Genomic DNA, 20,346 nt, shown 5'->3' with positions numbered 1-20,346 from the left:
TCACAATATTCTTAGTTTAATAAATTAGCTCTTGAATAAAATTAACTTATCAATCTATTTTTGAATTTTAAACAACATTTTTATATAATTGTATTTGCAAAACGATAACATTCAGAAAAAATATTTTTACAGATAACAACGTCTTAGCCCATAATATAATTGCGCAAGTTATTATATGATAAAAAAAACAACTGAGATTTCTTCTATTAATTCACAAATAATCATGGCATTAACACGTACTTTATTTACTTCCTTCTTTTCGTTACTTATATTAGAGATTTTAGCTGCTGAAGGTAAAATAAAATTTTTATTGAATAATTTTCATTACCATTATAATTAATATTAATATTAATTTATTTAAATAGATTGTGACAAATCAAAGTGTCCAGGACCAATAAAATATTACGAAGATATAAAATGTACACCAGTTTATAACTCACCCGAAGATTGTTGTCCTTACAAGTATAATTGCGATCATTTGCAAGCAAGATCTCCCAAAAAATGTTACGTAAATAACCATGAATATGAAATCAGAGATCGTTTGAGAAGTGAAGACGCAAATCCTTGCAGTAAATCATGTTTCTGTTCAGACCGAAGAGCCATGTAAGTAAAAATAATTAATTACCTTTATTTCTTACCTCAGTAATTTTATTTCTTCTTTTTTTCTAAAGCTTTTTTTCTAAAACTTTATTTCTTCTTTAATTAGAGCGACTTTTACTTGCGCAATAGTAGATTGCTTCACCGGACCTTCAAAAAACTCCAATTGCTATCGTCGTCGCCAAGCAAGTCGATGTTGTCCTGGCGAAGAAGTTTGCCGTAAGTATTTTCTTCCTCTAAAAGTATATTTTTAAAAAAGTTAAGATATTTTGCAGCTGAAAAAGCCGAAGACATACCGACCTGTGAAGTAGACGGTAAAATTTATAAAGACGCGGAATATTTCAGACCAGCTTCTGAACCCCATAAGATTTGCTACTGTGGTCCAGGATACATAGGTGCGCCTATATAGACAATTAATACATCAATTGCTAAGATACTAATTATTTATTTATAAAATTTTTGGTTAATTAGGAGAAAATGTCGAACCTTTCTGCATAACTCCTGTAGATATTTGTCGGACTGAGCTTCAATACGCTCATCAAATTATCAGCAATTGCAGTCCGGTTTACTACAATCCTCTTGATCATTACAATCCTGAAGTGTTACATACTGAATGTCCCATTGACTATAAATGCCGTAAGTGTAATTAACAATTGATATACAGAAAAAAAATTAATTTTAATCAAAAAAACAATTTTGATTTGAGTAGAAAAATTTTTAAACTTAATTTTTATTTTTTCCTCGGCAGAAAAAAATTTTTTAATCATTTTTTTATTGAATTTAAGTTGATAATTTTTAATTCCTAATTTTTTGTAGAATATATTCTTCCAAAAAATCAACTTAAAAATTTTTTCGTCTTGATTTAAGTTATTTTTTTTTTATCATATTATTTTACCACTGTTCATTTTTATTGTAACAAATTTTGAGTGTATTTTTTTTTTAATTAAAAATTATTTATAGAAGATGAAAAAGATACAATCATTAAAAAAAATTCAGAAGTTTCTGATCCAGGTAAATATTAAAAAAAAAAAAATTTAATAATTATAATGGTTTTTATTTTTGAGAATAAACATTCATCTTTTTTTTTCCGCAGATAAAACCTGTAAGTTTGGTAACTTGGTACTGAATTACGGGGACGAAATCAGGCAACCTACAGGCTCTTCAGTATGTATGAAATGTGTGTGCGACGTAGGGCCTACGGTAACTTGTTTGTATTCACCAAATATGCGATGTTGAGACTAGACTTATTGTATGGCATATTGATAGTAAATATCTATTTAATGTACTACGTTACACAAATAAGGTCAAATGATAAGAATTTAACGTTATTGGCAACTACATGTTTGTAATAATACAAATTGTTTGTTAAACAGTGTATTAGAAATTAAAAAAGTTAAATTTAATAAAAAATTTTACAAAAAAAAAAAGTAAAAATTGTCAATTTATTTATTGTAACAATTATTTTCTAAATTTTTTTTTTTTTTTTTTTTTTTCTGTAGAAAAATAATTAATTATTTTTTAACTAAATTTAATAAAAAATTTATGATGTATTTGAATTTATTTTCTGAAAAATAATTTAATCTTCTTCTATTAAAAGATAATTTTTTTAAGCCAAGTTTGTTGTTCTACGCGCAAACTAGAATAATGTATTGGCTGACATATTTATAGGTCAGACGATAAAACAACCGTGGAAAAAAGTAATTATAAAACAACTGATTATATTATCTATAAATTAGAAAAAATATTCTAGCAAATTGTTAGGAAAATTTATACTTACTATTATTTTCATATTTACGCTTAAAGTATTAATATAAAATTATTTTTTAATATTTTTCTTCGAAATAAGACAAATATGTAAGTAAATTTCCTTAAAAAAATAGTTAATATAATTAAAAAAAATTTTTAGTATCGCGAAGCTAAAAAAATTCTATCAGATGTAAAGTTTAACGTGATGACCTCAAGTTATTAAAAAAGAAGATACAAATCTATAAATTTTTATTTCATGCACGTATACTATTGTACTAATGTATCCTTACAGACATACAAATCAAGTATCCAACACATTAACGACTAAGTATGTTTATATATTAATATTTACATTCATCTGCGTTATATAAAAAATCAAGACGGAGCATTAATTCACAATACTCGTTTAGCGATGGCATTGACGCGGAGTTTCTTTTTTGGTATCTTGTGTTTGTCTTTAACTATTCTCAGCATAATAGCCGGTAAGTTTTGTCTTGAAAAATAATAACTGAGCAAAAATAAAATTAAATAGTTATAATTATTCGTTTTTAGATGAAGAATGTGATGCGTCAAAATGTCCGGGACCTCTGAAGTACTACGAAGATGTCAAGTGTAAGCCAGTTTACAAAACTCCAGACAGTTGTTGTCCTTACAAGTTCGACTGTGATCACTTGAAAGAAAGATCTAAAGAGACGTGTATGGTTAATGGCCATGAATATAAAATCGGGGATTCACTCAGAGAAGAAGACGCTAGTCCTTGTGATATTGGTTGTTCATGCCAGAAAACTCGTGGAGTGTAATTACCTCAAATTGTTTTTATTTATTTATTAAATTTTGATCCTAAACTGGGAGAAGGATTTCTTAGGATTTAAGAAATCATTTCTTAAACATCATTTCATCGTATTTAAAAGATATTTCTTAAATATTATTAATATTATTAAATATTACTAAGAAGTGATGTTTAAGAAATGATTTCTTAAATACTAAGAAATTCTTCTATCAGAGTAGAGCAAGTGCTCCCTAAGGACCATCATAATTAAGTACATATTAATTTTAATATAGATAATTATAAATAATATTTTTACTGAAATAAAATGTTAAGATAATAATACGTAATTTTTTTAGAGCACAATTTAGTTGTGCTGCTGTAGATTGTCCTGAAGAAGAAAATATATCTCCGGGATGTTATGCACGTCAAAGTGCTTTGGATTGTTGTTCCAATGGAGTAATTTGCCGTAAGTACTTTGTTAGGTAGATTTTATAGAAATTTATCTATTCTTCTGTCTGAATTTACTAAAAATATTCTCATAATTTGTCTCAAATTAGTTCTGTAAGTCGTGTAATTTTCTACAGAAGGTATTATTAATTAAAAATACTATAAATAACACTTTTGTAACTGCAAAATTTTTTATTAACTTTGTATAACTCTTCTGAAAGAGTTCAAAATTTCTAATTTTTTAGGTCAAATTAAAAGTTTCTCTGATTTAATTCTTGAAACAAGTAAAATTTACTTGAACCAATAGAAATTTCTTAATTTGAGAATTTTTCTACTAAAATCAAGAAAATAAAGTTTTTAAAAATTATTTTCTTGATTCAAGTTAATTAATTTTTTTTTCTGTCTAAGTCTTTTTAAGAACTATTATTCGTATTTATAAAATTTTTTTCTTAGATTTTTCAGATAAATTCTAAGAATTTGTTAAACAAAAAAATGAGAAAAAAAATTGACTTAAAAATTAAAAATACAATTTTTTTTAAAATAATTTTTTGGAACAAATTTGTTTGTTGAATAAAAAAACGTCTTTATAAATGGAATGATTTTTTTCTCAGTCGAAAAACCGGAAGATATACCCACGTGTGAAGTCGATGGCAAAATTTATAAAGGTGGAGAATACTTCAAGCCAACTGCAGAACCTAATAAAAATTGTTATTGTGCTTCTGGCTACACTGGTAAGGAAGTAATAATTTTTTTAAATTCAGAGTAGCTAAATATTGACAAATAAATATTAACATTGAGCAAAGTAATATGATAATTCAATGTAATATTTATTATTTTTTATAAACATACTAAGAAAAAAATATTTAGCCATTAGTTTTTTCTCCGAAGACTTATAAATAAATTTAATATCTATGAAATGATTTCGCAATAGTTTTCTGGTTAAAAATATTATTAATCATCATAAAAAAAATATTGAAATAATTTTTTTTTTTGTAATAAAAATTAGATTTTAAATGTTTTTATAATTAGTAAAAATATTTCGAGTAAATTATAGTTGTCTTTAATCAATTTACAAAATAATACACATATTTATTTATACACAGGAGAAAATATTGAGCCTTTCTGCAAAATAGCAACAAATGTATGTGGAGCGGAATTGTATCATGCATATGAAATTCATAATGATTGTGTACCTGTTTATTATAATTCTGAATCACCACAAAGTTCCTGCAGTTTTGCTTACAGATGCCGTAAGTATTTAAGAAATTATTAAACTTTTAATTAATTAAGCCGTCTATTATAATTATGTTGATTTTTTCTCAAGAAAATAAACGTGATTCAGTTATTAAACGACTGAAGACTCTAGAAGATCCTGAAAATACAGAAATGGGTAAGTTATAAATATTAAATTTTTACGGATAGGTCTCGGATAGTTTAACTGGTAGAGCATTTGGCGCGTAACCAAAAGATCCAGGTTCGAATCCTGGTCTGGGCTGTCCGAATTATTTTTTCAGTCACTGAAAAAAGTTACACTGAGTAAAAAATTACATCTTTCTCTAATAATAATTGTCTAAACAAATTTTAATTGTTATCGTCACGTAAAATTTTCTCTTATGGTATTGAGACTTCATACCGATAAAATATTATGGTGAACAATTAATAATGAAAAATTAGTCATTCTTTAACAACAATTTGGATCGGGTAGCTGGCTTATAATATTAACTATCTTTGATTTATTAAATAATAAAACTATTAACTTTTCAAATTGGTTTTAATTTCAGATATAACTTGTAAATTTGGTGATTTAACAATGGACTACGGAGATGAACTCATTCAGTCAACAGATTACAGTTCCGTTTGCGTCAAATGCGTCTGTGAAGTCGGCCCAGTTCCAACTTGTCAACGTTTACCTGACAGCGAATGTGATGTGACGAAGCATCCACCTTTTGGCGATTAACAACCACAGTTTTTGCATTACAAACAATCGAATATTTTTCAATATTTAAATATCAGTTGTTTATTTACACCGTGAAATTACCGGTGAAAGTTTCAAATTTTCCTATTTAGAATTACAAAATAATTAATTAATTGTAAAAGATAAAAAGGCCATTCGGCAGCCGAAATGGAAGTAGATTTTTCAAATAAAGAAAATTGATTTTTAATAAAATAATATAATAACACTAATAATGTATAACTTAATTTATGAATTATAAACAAAATTCAATAATAAATTTAAAAGTATTTAGAACAAATTTTGGAAAAAAAATTAACTTTTGAAGAAAAAGTTTCTCAAAGAATTGCAAAGATTATAAAATTTGAATTATAAATGACCAAATTTTAAATAACTGCTTAGGAACAACAATTTGCAAATCAATCAGATGTTTGAAACCGGATAAAATTTTAATTGAAGAAAACAATATATAGAATTAATTTGTGACATATTTACTGACGAATTACCTGAAAACATTACACGAAAGACTAATTATTATCGTAATTATTGAATTTACATCATGATTAAGCTATGATACAGACAATAATTCTAAAACGGCTGCAACAGTAAAACTGTTTCATTAAACGAATTCTAAAAGGAGTAATATTGAGGCTATTACCACTTCTGAGTAGTGGAAATTGAAGCTTATTAAAAGAGCTTTACGATGCATTTTACCGAATTTTTATATCTTGTCTCGATCAGTAATTATATCAAGTTGAAGTAGTAAAAACATCAATTTTTACGATTTTCAAAATTTCAAAATCCTGTCATTTCCAAATTACTCGCCCGATTAAGCTCATCTTCGAACTTAACCTTGGTCTTGATCGATAGATAAAGCATGTTGAGTTTGAGAAGAATCGGTTATAAATTGAAAACGCTATCGTGCTGACAAGCCGCGTTATATCGTATAAATATATATATAAATACATACATATATATAAATATATATATATATATATATAAATACATACATATATAAACTTTTGAACTATATACATTTTCTGACTCAGCTCGACAAACTGAGTCAGAAAACGACTAAATTTTTTCAAAGTTGCGCCATGAGGACGGCTGCAATAGTTAGATTTTTATAAAATTTACTAAAAGTTGGCTTACTTGAGTAATAAAAGTTCTTAAAAAAATTCACTATTTATTTTTAACAACAATTGTGTAATATAACAGGCTGACAAAAAAAAAAAAAATAAATAAATGAATATCGTAACTTGAAAAATTATTTTCGCCATATAAGACTGACGTAAATTTAAACTGAAGTTATACCCATAACAGTTTGAATGTAACTGACGCGCTCTACGAACAATAACACGAGAAAATTTAATATTCAAAAGGTTGAAAGCAATAACACAAGATTCTATAATAAATCATCAACTATATTCACTTTGATATTTTATTCCGCCAGTTTTCACTTAGCGGACTTTTTGCATACTTAATTTTTTAATTATTTTATACCAGCAAGCGTACACGCAAAATATTATTTCTTTTGATGCTAAAGGTATCGTAGATATCAAAGGTACTGCAGGTGACATGAGTCTAAAAATGGACTATTTCGATACAAAGGACTGGATATTTCTTAAATATCCGCTTTACGTCTGTGGTGTATGGCCTACGCAACCCTTTCGAATAAGAGCACTGGTTTGTCCTCTAGTTTTCTTCTGTGTCCTGACTCTTTATATACCCGAAGTAAACAGATACAATTTTTGTTAATTATTTTTCTGTATATTATAAAAATAATTTCTCTGCAGGCTATAAATCTTATAATGGTCAGAAATAGTTTTATCCAACTTAGTGACGGTGTCCCACTTTTCGGAATTCACACCGTAATTGTTTTTAACTACGGTTGCTTTATATCGAATTTTGACAAGGTAAATAATCTTCGACTATTATTTAAGTGATTTAAAAGCTTAATTATTTTTTAGATAAAAGAATTACTTAAAAAAATTCAACAAGATAGTACATCTGATGATTTATCAGAAGAAGAACTAATTCTACTAAAGAGAGAAACTAGCGAATCTAACAAAATTATTCGATTATATACTGGTTAGTTATTAATCATAATTTGTAACTTGTAATTTACTTAAAGTTTTTATTTAAATTTGCTAATGAGTGTTTTTTAATAAATATTGTTTTAGGTTTTCTCTACTGCAGTGCATTATTATTTATATTCATTATTCCGGCAATGCCGAAAATATTAGACATGATTCATCCATTAAATGAGTCGAGGCCGAGAATTGTTCTATATTATACTGAATATTTTATTCGTGATGAAAAGTACTTGGCCTATATTCATATTTATGAGTATATAATAAGTCCATTCCCGACAATTGTCGTTTGTGCTTATGATTCGTTAATTGTAAGCAGTTGTCAACACGCCTGTAATATGTTGTATATCGTTGGGTATGTATTGATTTTTTTTATTTAAGGTACACGGAGATAATTTTATAGTAGAGTTTATTATCTAGTTATGTTAAAATCTATTAACTGAATTAGATAGTAGTAAATATTATTTAAATAATTAAGTAAACTATCTGAATTGTAGTATTTACCATCCTCATGGTAATCAGTAATAATAACTTTTATTATTTTAATTAGTTACTACTATTATCAAAATCGTAATTCCTAATATAACCTGATGGTTGCAGTTACCATCAGTAATAAAATAATAACTACTACTTAAGCTAGTAAAAAATATTAAAAAAATTAATTTTTATTTGTCTAAAACAATTTTCAACGCCAAATTTTTCAAAAAGAATTTGGAATTTCCAAAAAAAATCAAAATTTTCAATAAAATTCAAATTAAAATTTCAAAAAAGAAATTTTGAAGGGAATTTAAAATATTTTAATATTTCAAAGAAAAAAATGTACATTAGCTAAAATATGGATGTAAATAAAGGATTTAATTAAATTGATATTATTTTTTCTTTCAAAATTTTTACAATCTGAGATGGTTACAGTTATAATTTATAATAATTACAATTATTATTTTCGATAGTAATCGTTACCATTATTAATAGTAACTATTACAATTGTCAATGATACCACCTATTATTTTGTTACTAATTAATTTTATTACCATTTTAGATAGTAGGAGTTATTATTTTTGTATAGTAGGTAGTATAATTAATTTTTCTCCGTGTAGAACGTAGTTTTCCCTACTGATAGTCTGAGTTTCTGACCAATAACTTAATGTCAGATATATGTTTCCACCGACTTACCGACAATTTACTGTAAACTTCTGAATTTACAACTGTTGGCGACAATTTGTTACCGCAATATTTATTTATTTTATTATATTATATTATATTTATTAATTTAATAATGCCAAGGCTGTTGTTGCCAAATGGCAAGGTATATAAAAATAATTTTTGCAATAGTGGATACAATAATATAAGAATTAGAATATAATGAAGATAACAATAAAAATGCTTATGATTAATTATAATATATGATTTAAATTTAATTTTTTATATGATTTAACTAGGGTAGATAGGTTAATATGATATCTGTAATTATACAGTCAAAAATAGTAACAATGTTATTTATAATAACACCGAGAGTGACAATAAGTAACTTAGTTTAAGTATCTTGCTCCATTAAATAATTAAACAGTTTGGTTTTAAAGACCTCAATACTGAAAGCACCAATAATATCAGGGGGCAATATGTAGTAGCCAAGTTTCTTGAAAAAAGTATATAACTCAGAAATAAAATTTTTTTTTCAGTTCAAGTTTTTTAAAAAATTTAAATTTTATTCATTCGAACAAAAATAAAAATTTTTTCAAAACAATTTAATTTGGAATAAAATTTTGTTATACTGAAGAAAAAAAAATATTTTATACAAGCCTCAGAAATTTTTTTGAAATCTAGATTTTTTTTTTAAATTCAAATTTTTAACTTCCCGCTAAGAAAATTGAAAATTTTCAAAAATCAGAAAATTATTGGCTCGAGGAGCTCAAAAACATATTAAGTGCAATTTTGAGCGCTTAAGTATGGAATTAGCGGAAAGTTACAGGGATGGCCTTCAGGGTCGACCGTTTTCCTAATTTTTTTTATACCGATACGAAAAATTTCATCTATCTTACATATATAGTCATAAATTTTGATTTTAGGTATCGATTCAATAATATCACTGCTACCATTGAAGAATCTAATGATAAAAAATGTAGAACTGGTTCTCAAATTTTGACCAAGTATATCACTGATCATAAAGCAATTTTGAGGTAATTTTATCAACTCTGATGCAAATTGATTTCGCGTGGAATTTCCTCAATATCTCATCACACTGATAGAAGGATTTGTTTATAGTTAAAAATATTTGTTAATATTTAACAAATGATTTATTAGAGACCACTTTTAGTCCTTAACACATATTTCTTAGTATTTAAAAAGATTTATTAATATTTAATAAATGAATATCTGATTTATTAAATACAAACAAATCATTTTAAATACTAAGAAATATTTGTTTGATACTAAAAAATGGTCTTCTAATAAATGATTTGTTAACGATTAACAAATATTTTTTAATACAAATAAATCCTTCTATCAGTGCAGGGTTAAGATTTTATCAATAGACAATTTATTTAAACATTTTTTCAGATACATCGAATTATACCACGATTGTTTTGCAAATACTTCTTTAGTAGTACTTATTCTTACCGTAGGAACACTCTGTCTAGCAGGTATACAAGTAAGTTTTGAGTTTCTATAAAAAAAAAACAATTTGTTCCGAATAAAGTCAATGTTTGTTTATTATTAATAGTGTCTCTTAAGAATGGACGAGAAAGCAGAACTAATTCGTTTCGGATTATGTACAGCTGCCGTATTTTTCCATACTTTTCTTCTTTCGATTTGCGGACAAAAATTCATAGATTACTCCGAATCTCTGTATACTTTGACGTAATTAACCGTATAGATTAATATCTTTGGTTATTTGCAACAGAGGATGGACGATGTACATTGATGTTTCAAGTAACCTTTTTTTAGATAAATTTTCTAAGTTATTGAAACATCGATAGTCGGTGAAAAATATAATTATAAACTGTTGATACAGATTTTTTATTTTAGGTTTTAATTTTATGATAATTTTGTTCTCCTAGAACTGAATAATAAAATGGTGTGCCATGCATTTGAATTTCCTTCATTTTCTTTTTTATTAAAATTTTTTACCAACATCGTCCATCCTTAATTGCTAGGAGGTTTAATTCTTAAGACATAAATATTGTATTAATATTTTTTAGATGTCAAAGTCAATGGTATAGACTACCAGTGAAATTACAAAAATTAATGGTCATAATTATGCTTGAATTTGCTCAACCAATCCACCTGAAAGTCGGAAAAATTTTCACAGTATCATTCGAGAGTTTTACAGGAGTAAATTATTATTTAATTTTCTTCTCCAGTTACTTTTGTAACCTGATAACTTATTAATTAATATATATATATATATATATTTTTTTTTTTTTTTTTCAGATTATGCAAATGACTATGTCATATTTTACAGTTGCGCATGCCGTTTTTCTGTGACTTTGAATCTGAATAAAATTATTATTAATATTATTTATTGTGTCATTGCCATGGAGTCAATACTCCTGTACGGCCATTTAATGATTACAAATTAAAAGTATAGAAAATGTTTAGTTATAACCTAAAGAAAAATATATTACATATAAATGCAAATAGTTTAACATTAGTTTAATCTACTCAATCATTTCTCATAACATTATCAGATGGTTTTATATTCTCATCTCATTTATCACAAACGATTGGTCATACTTCATTATCCAATACTTAGGAAATTCATGAAAAATAAGAGGCTTTTGGTGCAGCTATAGAACTTTAAAGATAAGCTTCGACAGAAAAAACTCAGGTTGAGCTTTTAAAGTAAGTGACTGTAAATCTTTATAGCAAGTAGAAATTTTAAAAAGTAAAAAATGCAATTTTTGAAATAATTTTTCGGAACAAAAAAACCTCTTTATAAATATAATGATTTTTTTTTCAGCTGAAAACCGGGAAGATATAATAACCACGTGTCAAGTCGATGGCAAAATTTATAAAGATGGATAATACTTTAAGCCAACTGCAGTACCCAATAAAAATTGTTATTGTGCTCCTGGCTACACTGGTAAGGAAGTAATAATTTTTTTAAATTCAGAGTAGCTAAATATTGACAAATAAATATTAACATTGAGCAAAGTAATGATAATTCAATGTAATATTTATTATTTTTTATAAACATACTAAGAAAAAAATATTTAGCCATTAGTTTTTTATCGGAAGACTTACAAATAAATTTATTATTTACGAAATAATTTTGCAATAGTTTTTTGGTAAAATAATATTATTAATAATCATAAAAAAACTATTAAATAAAAAAATATTGAAATAAATTTTTTTTTTTGTAATAAAAATTAGATTTTGAATGTTTATATATAATTAGTAAAAATATTTCGAGTAAATTATATTTGTCTTTAATCAATTAAAAAAATAATATATCTACTTATTTATCCACAGGTAAAAATATTGAAATGTATGTGGAGCGGAAATGTATCATATTTATATTTTTTAATAATAATAATACGATTTTTTTGGAAATTACTTATCTTCAACAACAATTGTGTACTATAATAGGCTGAAAAAAAAAAAAAAAAAAAAAAAAAAAAAAAATTAATACCAGCAATAAAAAAACAAATAAATGAATACTATGACTTGAAAAATTTTTTTCACTATATAAGACTGACGTAAATTTAAACTGAAGTTGAACCCATAAAAGCTTGAATATAACTGACGACTTTTGCGAACAATAACGCGAGAAAATTTAATATTCAAAAGGTTGACTGCAGTGACACAAGTTTCTATAATAAATCATCAACAATATTCACTTTGATATTTTATTCCACCAGTTTTGACTAACCGGACTTTCTGCATACTTAATTACTTAATTACACCTGCAAGCGTACACGCGAAATATTATTTCTTTTGATGCTAAAGGTATCGTAGGTATCAAAGGTACAGTTGGCGACATGAGTCTGAAAATTGACTATTTCGATTCAAAGGACTGGATATTTCTTAAATATCCGCTTTACGTCTGTGGTATATGGCCTACGCAACCCTTTCGAATAAGAGCACTGGTTTGTCCTCTAGTTTTCTTCTCTGTTCTGACTATTTATATACCCGAGGTAAACAGATACAATTTTTATAAATTATTTTTCTGTATATTATAAAAATAATTTATCTGCAGGGGATAAATCTTATAATGGTCAGAAATAGTTTTCTAAAAGTTAGTGACTGCGTGCCGCTTTTCGCAATCCACACCGTAATTGTTTTCAACTACGGTTGCTTTATATTGAATTTTGACAAGGTAAACATCTTTGACTATTATTTCAATGATTTAAAAGGTTAATTGTTTTTCAGATAAAAGAATTACTTCAACAAGTTCATCAACAATCTACATCTGATGATTTATCAGCAGAAGAAATTGTTCTACTGAAGAGAGAAACTTATAAAGCAAACCAACTTGTTAAAATGCATACTGGTTAGTCATTAATTATAATTTGTAACTTGTAATTAACTTAAAATTTGCAAATGAGTGTTATTTGATAAATTTTGTTTTAGGTTTTCTCTACTGCTCTGCAATATTATTTATATTCATTATTCCAGCAATGCCGAAAATATTAGACATGATTCATCCATTAAATGAGTCGAGATCGAGACTCGTTGTATATTATACTGAATATTTTATTCGTGATGAAAAGTACTTGACCTATCTTCATATTTATGAGTATGTAATAAGTCCAATCCCGACGATTATCGCTTGTGGTTATAATGCGTTGTGTGTAAGCAGTTGTCAACACGCATGTAATATGTTGTATATCGTTGGGTATGTATTGATTTTTATATAAAGTAGAACGTAGTTTCCCGGGGTTGGAGTTTACCCTACTGATAGTCTGAGTTTCTGACCAATAAGTTCATGTCAGATATGTTCCCACCAACTTATCGACAACTTGTGAATTTACAACTGTTGGCATGATACAGAAGTTAGCCGACGTTTTTAATTTTTTGATTTTTTTTCAAATCATTTAATTAGTACTACAAAATATTTTTTAAAAATTGCACGTGTAGTTTTTCAAATTTTTTACAGGTGAAATTTTTTTTTTCTTATTTTTTTGTAATAATTTTTTTATTAAAAAAATTTATTAAAATTTTTAGATGTCGGTTAATTTAATTTCCATACTGTTGGCTACTTTTTGTTACCGCAATATGTATAGCCAAGTTTATTGAGAAAAATTACTCAGAAAAAAAATTTTTTTTTCAGTCCAAGTTCTTTAAACATTCGAATTTTTTTTTTAAATTTGAATTTTGTTCTAGATTTTTTTTTTTCAAAATTAAAATTTTTTTCATACTGATACAAAAAATTTCATCTATATTATATACAGTGATAAATTTTAATTTTAGGCATCGATTCAATAATATCGTTGCTACCATTGAAGAATCTAATAATAAGAACGGTAGAACTGGTTCTCAAATTTCGACCAAGTATATCACTGATCATAAAGCAGTTTTGAGGTAATTTTGTCAACTCTATACAGAAGAAATAAAAATTTTAAAAATCTAAAAGTTCACGACTTATCGGGGTCATTTAATTTTAAATTAAAAATATATTATATTATAATGCTAATTCATAGTTAAGTGGAATAGAAGAAACTCTTCGATAAATAAATTATATTTTTTGTAGTAATTCTTGATAGTCTAATTTGCTTAAGACTTTGGGATTTTTTTAAATTAAACAAAAAAATTTATTGCATTGTCACAATAAAATGACTGAGATAATTTACATTTTTAATTTTTTTCTTCATCACTTTATTTTAAATTTGCGATAACTTTTTTTTGACTGGGTCAAAAAATTTGGAAAAATTTTCAAAAAGGTCCTTAATAGAGTATAAAAAGATATCAAATTTCTAGCCAAATAAAAAAATGGTCGGGTTTAAAAATTGATTTGGCGTGAAATGTCCTCAATACTTCAGGGTCAAGATTTTGTCAATAGATAATTTATTTAAATATTTTTTCAGATACATCGAATTATACCACGATGTCTTTGCAAATACTTCTTTAGTAGTACTTGTTCTTACCGTAATTATACTCTGCCTAACAGCTATACAAGTAAGTTTTGAATTTCATAAAAAAAACTATGTGTTCCAAATAAAGTCAATGTTCGTTTATTTTTAATAGTGTCTTATAAGAATGGACGAGAAAGCAGAACTATTTCGTTTCGTATTAGCTTCAGCTGCCGTATCATTCCATACTTTTCTTCTTTCGGCCTGCGGACAAAAATTTATAGATTACTCCGAATCTCTGTATATGATGACGTAATTAGACGTATAGATTAATATCTTTGGTTATTTGCAACAGAGGATGGACGATGTACATCGATGTTTCAAAAAACGTTTTTTTAGGTACATTTTCTAAGTCGAAACATCGATAGTCGATAAAAAATTAAATATTATTTATAGTACTAAATAATAAAATGGCGTGCCATGCATTTGAATTTTCTTCATTTTCTCTCTAATTAAAATTTTTAACTTCCCGCTAAGAAAATCGAAGATTTTCAAAAATCCGGAAGTTATTGTTTTCACCCCGTTTTGCAAAAATCGAGTTTTCATCAGATCTCGACGTTTGAAGGTCATCCAAGCTTCCCTAACTACTCCCGCGAGGTTGTCACTGTGTCTATATATATGTATGTGTGTGTGTGTGTGTGAAAGTATGTGAACCGCTTATACCTTTTGAACGGCTTATCCGATTTTATCGCGGTTGGTGCCATTTGAAAGGGCTTGGCCAAACTTGGATTTTGAGTATAATTTAGACCGATTCGAATCAGTAGATTTTGAGAAATCTTAAAAAAACTGAGAAAAAAAATTTTTTCAAATATGGTTTTTTTTTGGATAACTTTTAAACGGCTCCACCGATCGATTCCAAAAAATAATCAGCTCTAGACAATAAAAAACGACGTCGATCGACACCAAACTGGTCGAAATAGGTTAATTCGTTCGAGAGATATCGTGAACGAAAGAAAACCGAAAAAAGTGTTTTTTTCGAAATTACTCCGAAATTTTTGGTTCGATCAATTAGAATCTGAAAATTCTCTATGAGGCTGATAAATCTGCGTCAAATGCCGCCAACCGCGTGAAAATCGGTTGATTCATTCAAAAGTTATTGCGATTTGAAAATTCCAAAAGTAGTGTTCTATGAAACTTCTATCAGACTTTTAAGCTCGAAGAGCTCAAATGCATAGAAATACTATCTCTTTGGGCTCAGCGAGCTAAAAATATCACATAAATTATATTTTGAGCTCAGAAATCTCAAAAACGTCATAAGTACAATTTTAAGCGCCCAAGTATAGAATTAGCGGGAAGTTGCAGGGATGGCCTTTAGGGTGAACCGTTTTACTAATTTTTTTTTATATCTGTTTATATTTTTTATACACAGTAAAAAATTTTTCGTCAAATTTAACACAAAAAATTGTGTTGATGACTTTTTTTTACACAATTTGTGTTGAATCAACACTCTATTGTGTTGAATCAACATACTAAAATGTTAAATTCTACACACTAAAATGTTAAATTCTACACAAACATTTTTACACTTTACACAATGACGAAAAATTTTTTACTGTGTACCAACATCGTCCATCCCTAATTGCTAGGAGGTTTAATTCTTAAGACATAAATATATTGTATTAATATTTTTTAGATGTCAAAGTCAATGGTATAGACTACCAGTGAAATTACAAAAAATAATGGTCATAGTTATGCTTGAATTTGCTCAACCAATCCACCTGAAAGTCGGAAAAATTTTCACAGTTTCATTCGAGAATTTTCTAGGAGTAAATTATTATTTAATTTTCTTCTCCAGTTAGTTTTGTAACCTGATAAATTATTAATTAATATATATATTTTTTTTTCAGATTTTGCGAACGACTGTGTCATATTTTACAGTTGCGCATGCCGTTTTTCTGTGACTTTGAATCTGAATAAAATTATTATTTGTGTTATTTATTGTGTCATTGCCATGGAGTTAAAGCTCCCGTACGGCCATTTAATGATTACAAATTAAACGTATAGAAAATGTTTAGTTATAACCTAAAGAAAAATACATTTACATAAAACTGCAAATAGTTTAACATTAGTTTAATCTACTCAATCATTTCTCATAACATTATCAGATGATTTCATATTGTCATCTCATTTATTACAAACGATTGGTCACTGTACTTACTTCATTATCCAACATTTAAGAAATTCATGAAAATTTGGGAAATGAGAGGTTTTTGGTGCAGCAATAGAACTTTAAAGATTAGCTTCGACAGAAAAAACTCAGGTCGAGCTTTTGAAGTGAGCGACCGTAAATCTTTATAGTACACGAGAAAAAAATTGTCGGGAAAATTACAATTGTAAAACCGAAAAAATAATTAACTCGAATCAAGTAAATAATTTTGAACAACTTTTTGCTTTTTATTTGAGTAAAAAAATTATTAAATTAAGAAATTTTGTCTTAACTTTTAACGATGTAATATTGTAATTTTTTTTCTGTGTACTATGTGATATGTGCACTAAAAAAAAAAATTAACTTGAATCAAGAGAAAAATTCTTGAACCAAGTAAATAATTTTGAAGAGTTTCTTTGTCTTGAATCAAGATAAAAAAGTCTTGAAATAAGTAAAATTTACTTAAAAAACCGAGAAAAATTTTTAGTTTAAGAAGCGTTTACATTTTTTCTCTCTCTCGCCCTCTATTGGACAAACGAAAGTATCTCTGTCATACTTGTACAACTTATGGAATCTTAAAACGCATTTTATGCATAAATAAATGAAAATTTTCTAAAAAAGCGCTTCTCTCTTCGATAGATAATTTAATTATCTATCGAAGAGCGAAGCGTTTTTTTTCAAAATTTTATCTTATTCATGAGCAAAACTCGTTTGAAAATCAACTATCAACCGCTCTTAAAGTATTTTCTACACTGATAGAAAAACAATCTTGATTCAAAGAATTTTTTTTCTTCAAAACTTTAACTCTTGAAACTAGATATAGATATATTTCTTTCAAGATTTTGAGTTATTAATTTACTTATTTCCAAGAAATAATTTTTTTTTTATACAACAATTACAGACTATTTAGTTTTTGAAATATACTTTGATAAATTATTTTAAATTTTTTAAACTATAATGTTATTTTGATTAAAAAACTTAAATATATCGATTGAAGATAATATAGCTCTTAAGCCAAGAAAATCTAAATCAAGACAATAAATTCTTAAAGCAAAATAATCATTTGTCTTCCAAAGTAAATTCTTAGATCAAGAAAATATCGCGTGCCTAAAGGTAAAAGGGCGCATATTTTTTTTTTTTTATTGCCAATCGAGTAGTAGACACATTCTGCGCTTAAAATTGAAAAAAAAAAATTATAAAGGTAAAAGGGCGTATGTCTTTAATTATACGCCCTTTTACTTTTAAGAATTCGAAATTTTGGTGATCTAAAGGTAAAAGGGCGTATAATTTTTTTTCGACCAGTTTACAAAAGAACATATTCGTAGTTTAAAAATGTGAAAAAAAAAAACTTTCTGTGGTAGTAAAACCTCAACTATACAATTTTTTTAAAGTTAAAAAAGAAAATATATAAAAAAAACGCCATTCGGCCAAACCCGAAATGGAAGGTAGATTTCACTGAATGATATTCTTGATCAAATAACGTACATAAGTCAGTTGTACTACACATTGCCTGAAAATAGTTCAATTGAAATCTTAACTTTGAAAAAATAACTAAAAATGGTCAAAATGTCAATGTTATAAACGTCAAATTATTTATTTTAAGAAATAGTTATCATAAAATTTGGATTCTGGATGCATGATCATGATGAAACAGCTGTTCTGTAAGCGGCACCAGTAGTTATATTCAATAGGGCGATTAAAACGGGAAATTTCAAAATATTTCAATGTTATCTGTCATTGTGATTTTTTTTTATTACTTAATTTTTATGTAATTTGTTTTATCAAATTTTGTATATAAGGCTGTTATTTGAGTATAACTTGTCTTGTGAAACGGTTATTGAACATTTGGTATAAAAAATACAACTTTTTAATTTCCCGCTAAGAAAATTGAAAATTATCAAAAGTTGGGAAGTTATTGTTTTGACCCTGTTTTTCGAAAATCGAGTTTTCATCAGATCTCGACGTTTTGAGGTCCTAGGAAGCTTTCCTGACTATTTCCGCGGTGATATCACCGTGTCTGTATGTGTGTGTGTGTGTGTGTGTGTGTGTGTGTGTGTGTGTGTGTGTGTGTGTGTGTGTGTGTGTGTGTGTGTGTGTGTGTGTGTGTGTGTGTGTGTGTGTGTGTGTGTGTGTATGTAAATCTCTCATGACTTTTGAATGGATCATCCGATTTGGTCAAAATAAGCGGTGTTCTGAAGAGTTCCTTTGCCCCTAGAATTCTGATACTAATTTATAGAATTTGAATCGATCAATTTTGAGAAATTTCAAAAATAAAATTTCTAAAAATTCGTTTTTTTGGAATATCTTTTAAACGGATGAACGGATCAATTCTCAAAACTAATCAGCTCTTAACCTCAAAAAATCACGTCGATTGCCACCAGCCCGGTCAAAATCGGTTGATTTGTTAGTGAGATATCGTTGTCGAAAAAAATTGAAAAAAATATTTTTTTTCAGAATTTCTATGAAATTTTTAGTCTGATCAGTTTACACTTAGAGATTTTTCAAAGAACTCAAAAATAAGTCCTTTTACCTTTAAGCACGCGATATCTCTTGAGTCAACATAAATTATCTATCAGTGTACTCAAATCAAGAAGATGAAATTCGTCAAAATTATTTACTTGGTTCAAATAAATTTTTTTTTCTATGTGCATTTAGTTTTCTTTGTAGACTATAAAGTTGTCGCTAGTAAGTGAAGTCCGTATAAATGGCCGCACAATAATAAAAAATTAGGATAATCAGTATTAAGACTAGGTTTCTTCTGATAAGTAAGTTCAATACATCGTTATTCATCTTAATTACTCTTATATTATTTTTGCAACTCCTGCAACCTGTTTGCGGTAATCAACAATACTTTCGTTTGTAATAAAGCTTGAATTAATTTTTCTAATTTTTAATTTTTCAAAAAACCAAAGTAGTCACCCAGTTACAAGCCTTGGCTTAGGTAAGTTTATACATAGAAATTGACCTTGAATCAGGTTGTATCCATATCTGATAGCGCGTTATAGTTATACCTGTCGTAATAACTATTATGTAATCTAATTCTGTATGTTATCGTGAAAACATACAATTGTATCGTAACAAACATATTAATTATCTTCCTCTAAAATAATTTCATTGTCATATTTACACATGAATACATTCTGATTATTATAGAGTACGTTACGCACTTTTTATCTTTCTGATAAATTATTATAAATTGCTTATGTAATAAATCCTTTTCTAAATTTTGCTATTCAAAATATATCACACTTCTTTTCATATTTTCATATTAAATTTAAGTGTTAAGTATAAACAATGCATTACGAAAATTAACAATAAGTTCTAAAAATAAATACAACTATCGACTTCTTATTAAAAAATATTATTATTATTATTATTATTATTATTATTATTATTATTATGCTGATATGCTCACATAGCACTTCTTGTTATGGTGAGAAGACGGTTTCTACGAATGTAATTTTATCGTTTTTGCTCGATTAACATTTCACTTCGTTAGTTAGTCACAACGCAACATCAGAACATAA

At 26.9% G+C, this 20,346-nt stretch overlaps 3 protein-coding genes across 3 annotated transcripts; all 3 read left to right on the top strand.

Annotated features, from left to right (window-relative positions):
* Nucleotides 1-144: 144 nt before the first annotated feature.
* Nucleotides 145-5,704, top strand: LOC123260083. The gene is made up of 14 exons (XM_044721020.1): nt 145-293; nt 366-603; nt 707-816; nt 873-992; nt 1,069-1,233; nt 1,558-1,608; nt 1,691-1,831; nt 2,673-2,825; nt 2,896-3,139; nt 3,469-3,578; nt 4,171-4,290; nt 4,663-4,809; nt 4,884-4,949; nt 5,341-5,704. The coding sequence occupies exons 1-14, from the start codon at nt 176-178 to the stop codon at nt 5,514-5,516; spliced, it is 1,959 nt and encodes a 652-aa protein (XP_044576955.1). The 5' UTR covers nt 145-175; the 3' UTR covers nt 5,517-5,704.
* Nucleotides 5,705-6,578: 874 nt separating this feature from the next.
* Nucleotides 6,579-11,685, top strand: LOC123259124 (odorant receptor 13a-like). Its single transcript, XM_044719393.1, has 8 exons — nt 6,579-7,601; nt 7,694-7,958; nt 9,670-9,780; nt 10,160-10,250; nt 10,323-10,459; nt 10,801-10,933; nt 11,033-11,443; nt 11,562-11,685. The coding sequence occupies exons 2-7, from the start codon at nt 7,741-7,743 to the stop codon at nt 11,084-11,086; spliced, it is 744 nt and encodes a 247-aa protein (XP_044575328.1). The 5' UTR covers nt 6,579-7,601; nt 7,694-7,740; the 3' UTR covers nt 11,087-11,443; nt 11,562-11,685.
* A 1,119-nt stretch (nt 11,686-12,804) lies between these two features.
* Nucleotides 12,805-16,987, top strand: LOC123259123. The gene is made up of 8 exons (XM_044719392.1): nt 12,805-12,920; nt 12,974-13,094; nt 13,175-13,439; nt 14,015-14,125; nt 14,629-14,719; nt 14,789-14,925; nt 16,307-16,439; nt 16,521-16,987. Exons 1-8 carry the CDS (start codon nt 12,816-12,818, stop codon nt 16,572-16,574), a joined length of 1,017 nt encoding a protein of 338 aa, XP_044575327.1. The 5' UTR covers nt 12,805-12,815; the 3' UTR covers nt 16,575-16,987.
* Nucleotides 16,988-20,346: the final 3,359 nt, after the last annotated feature.

This window comes from Cotesia glomerata, linkage group LG2 (assembly GCF_020080835.1).
Source record: "Cotesia glomerata isolate CgM1 linkage group LG2, MPM_Cglom_v2.3, whole genome shotgun sequence".
Taxonomy (NCBI): domain Eukaryota; kingdom Metazoa; phylum Arthropoda; class Insecta; order Hymenoptera; family Braconidae; genus Cotesia; species Cotesia glomerata.
The sequence above is the reverse complement of the archived record's forward strand: the minus strand, read 5'-3'. Positions and strand labels throughout refer to the sequence as shown.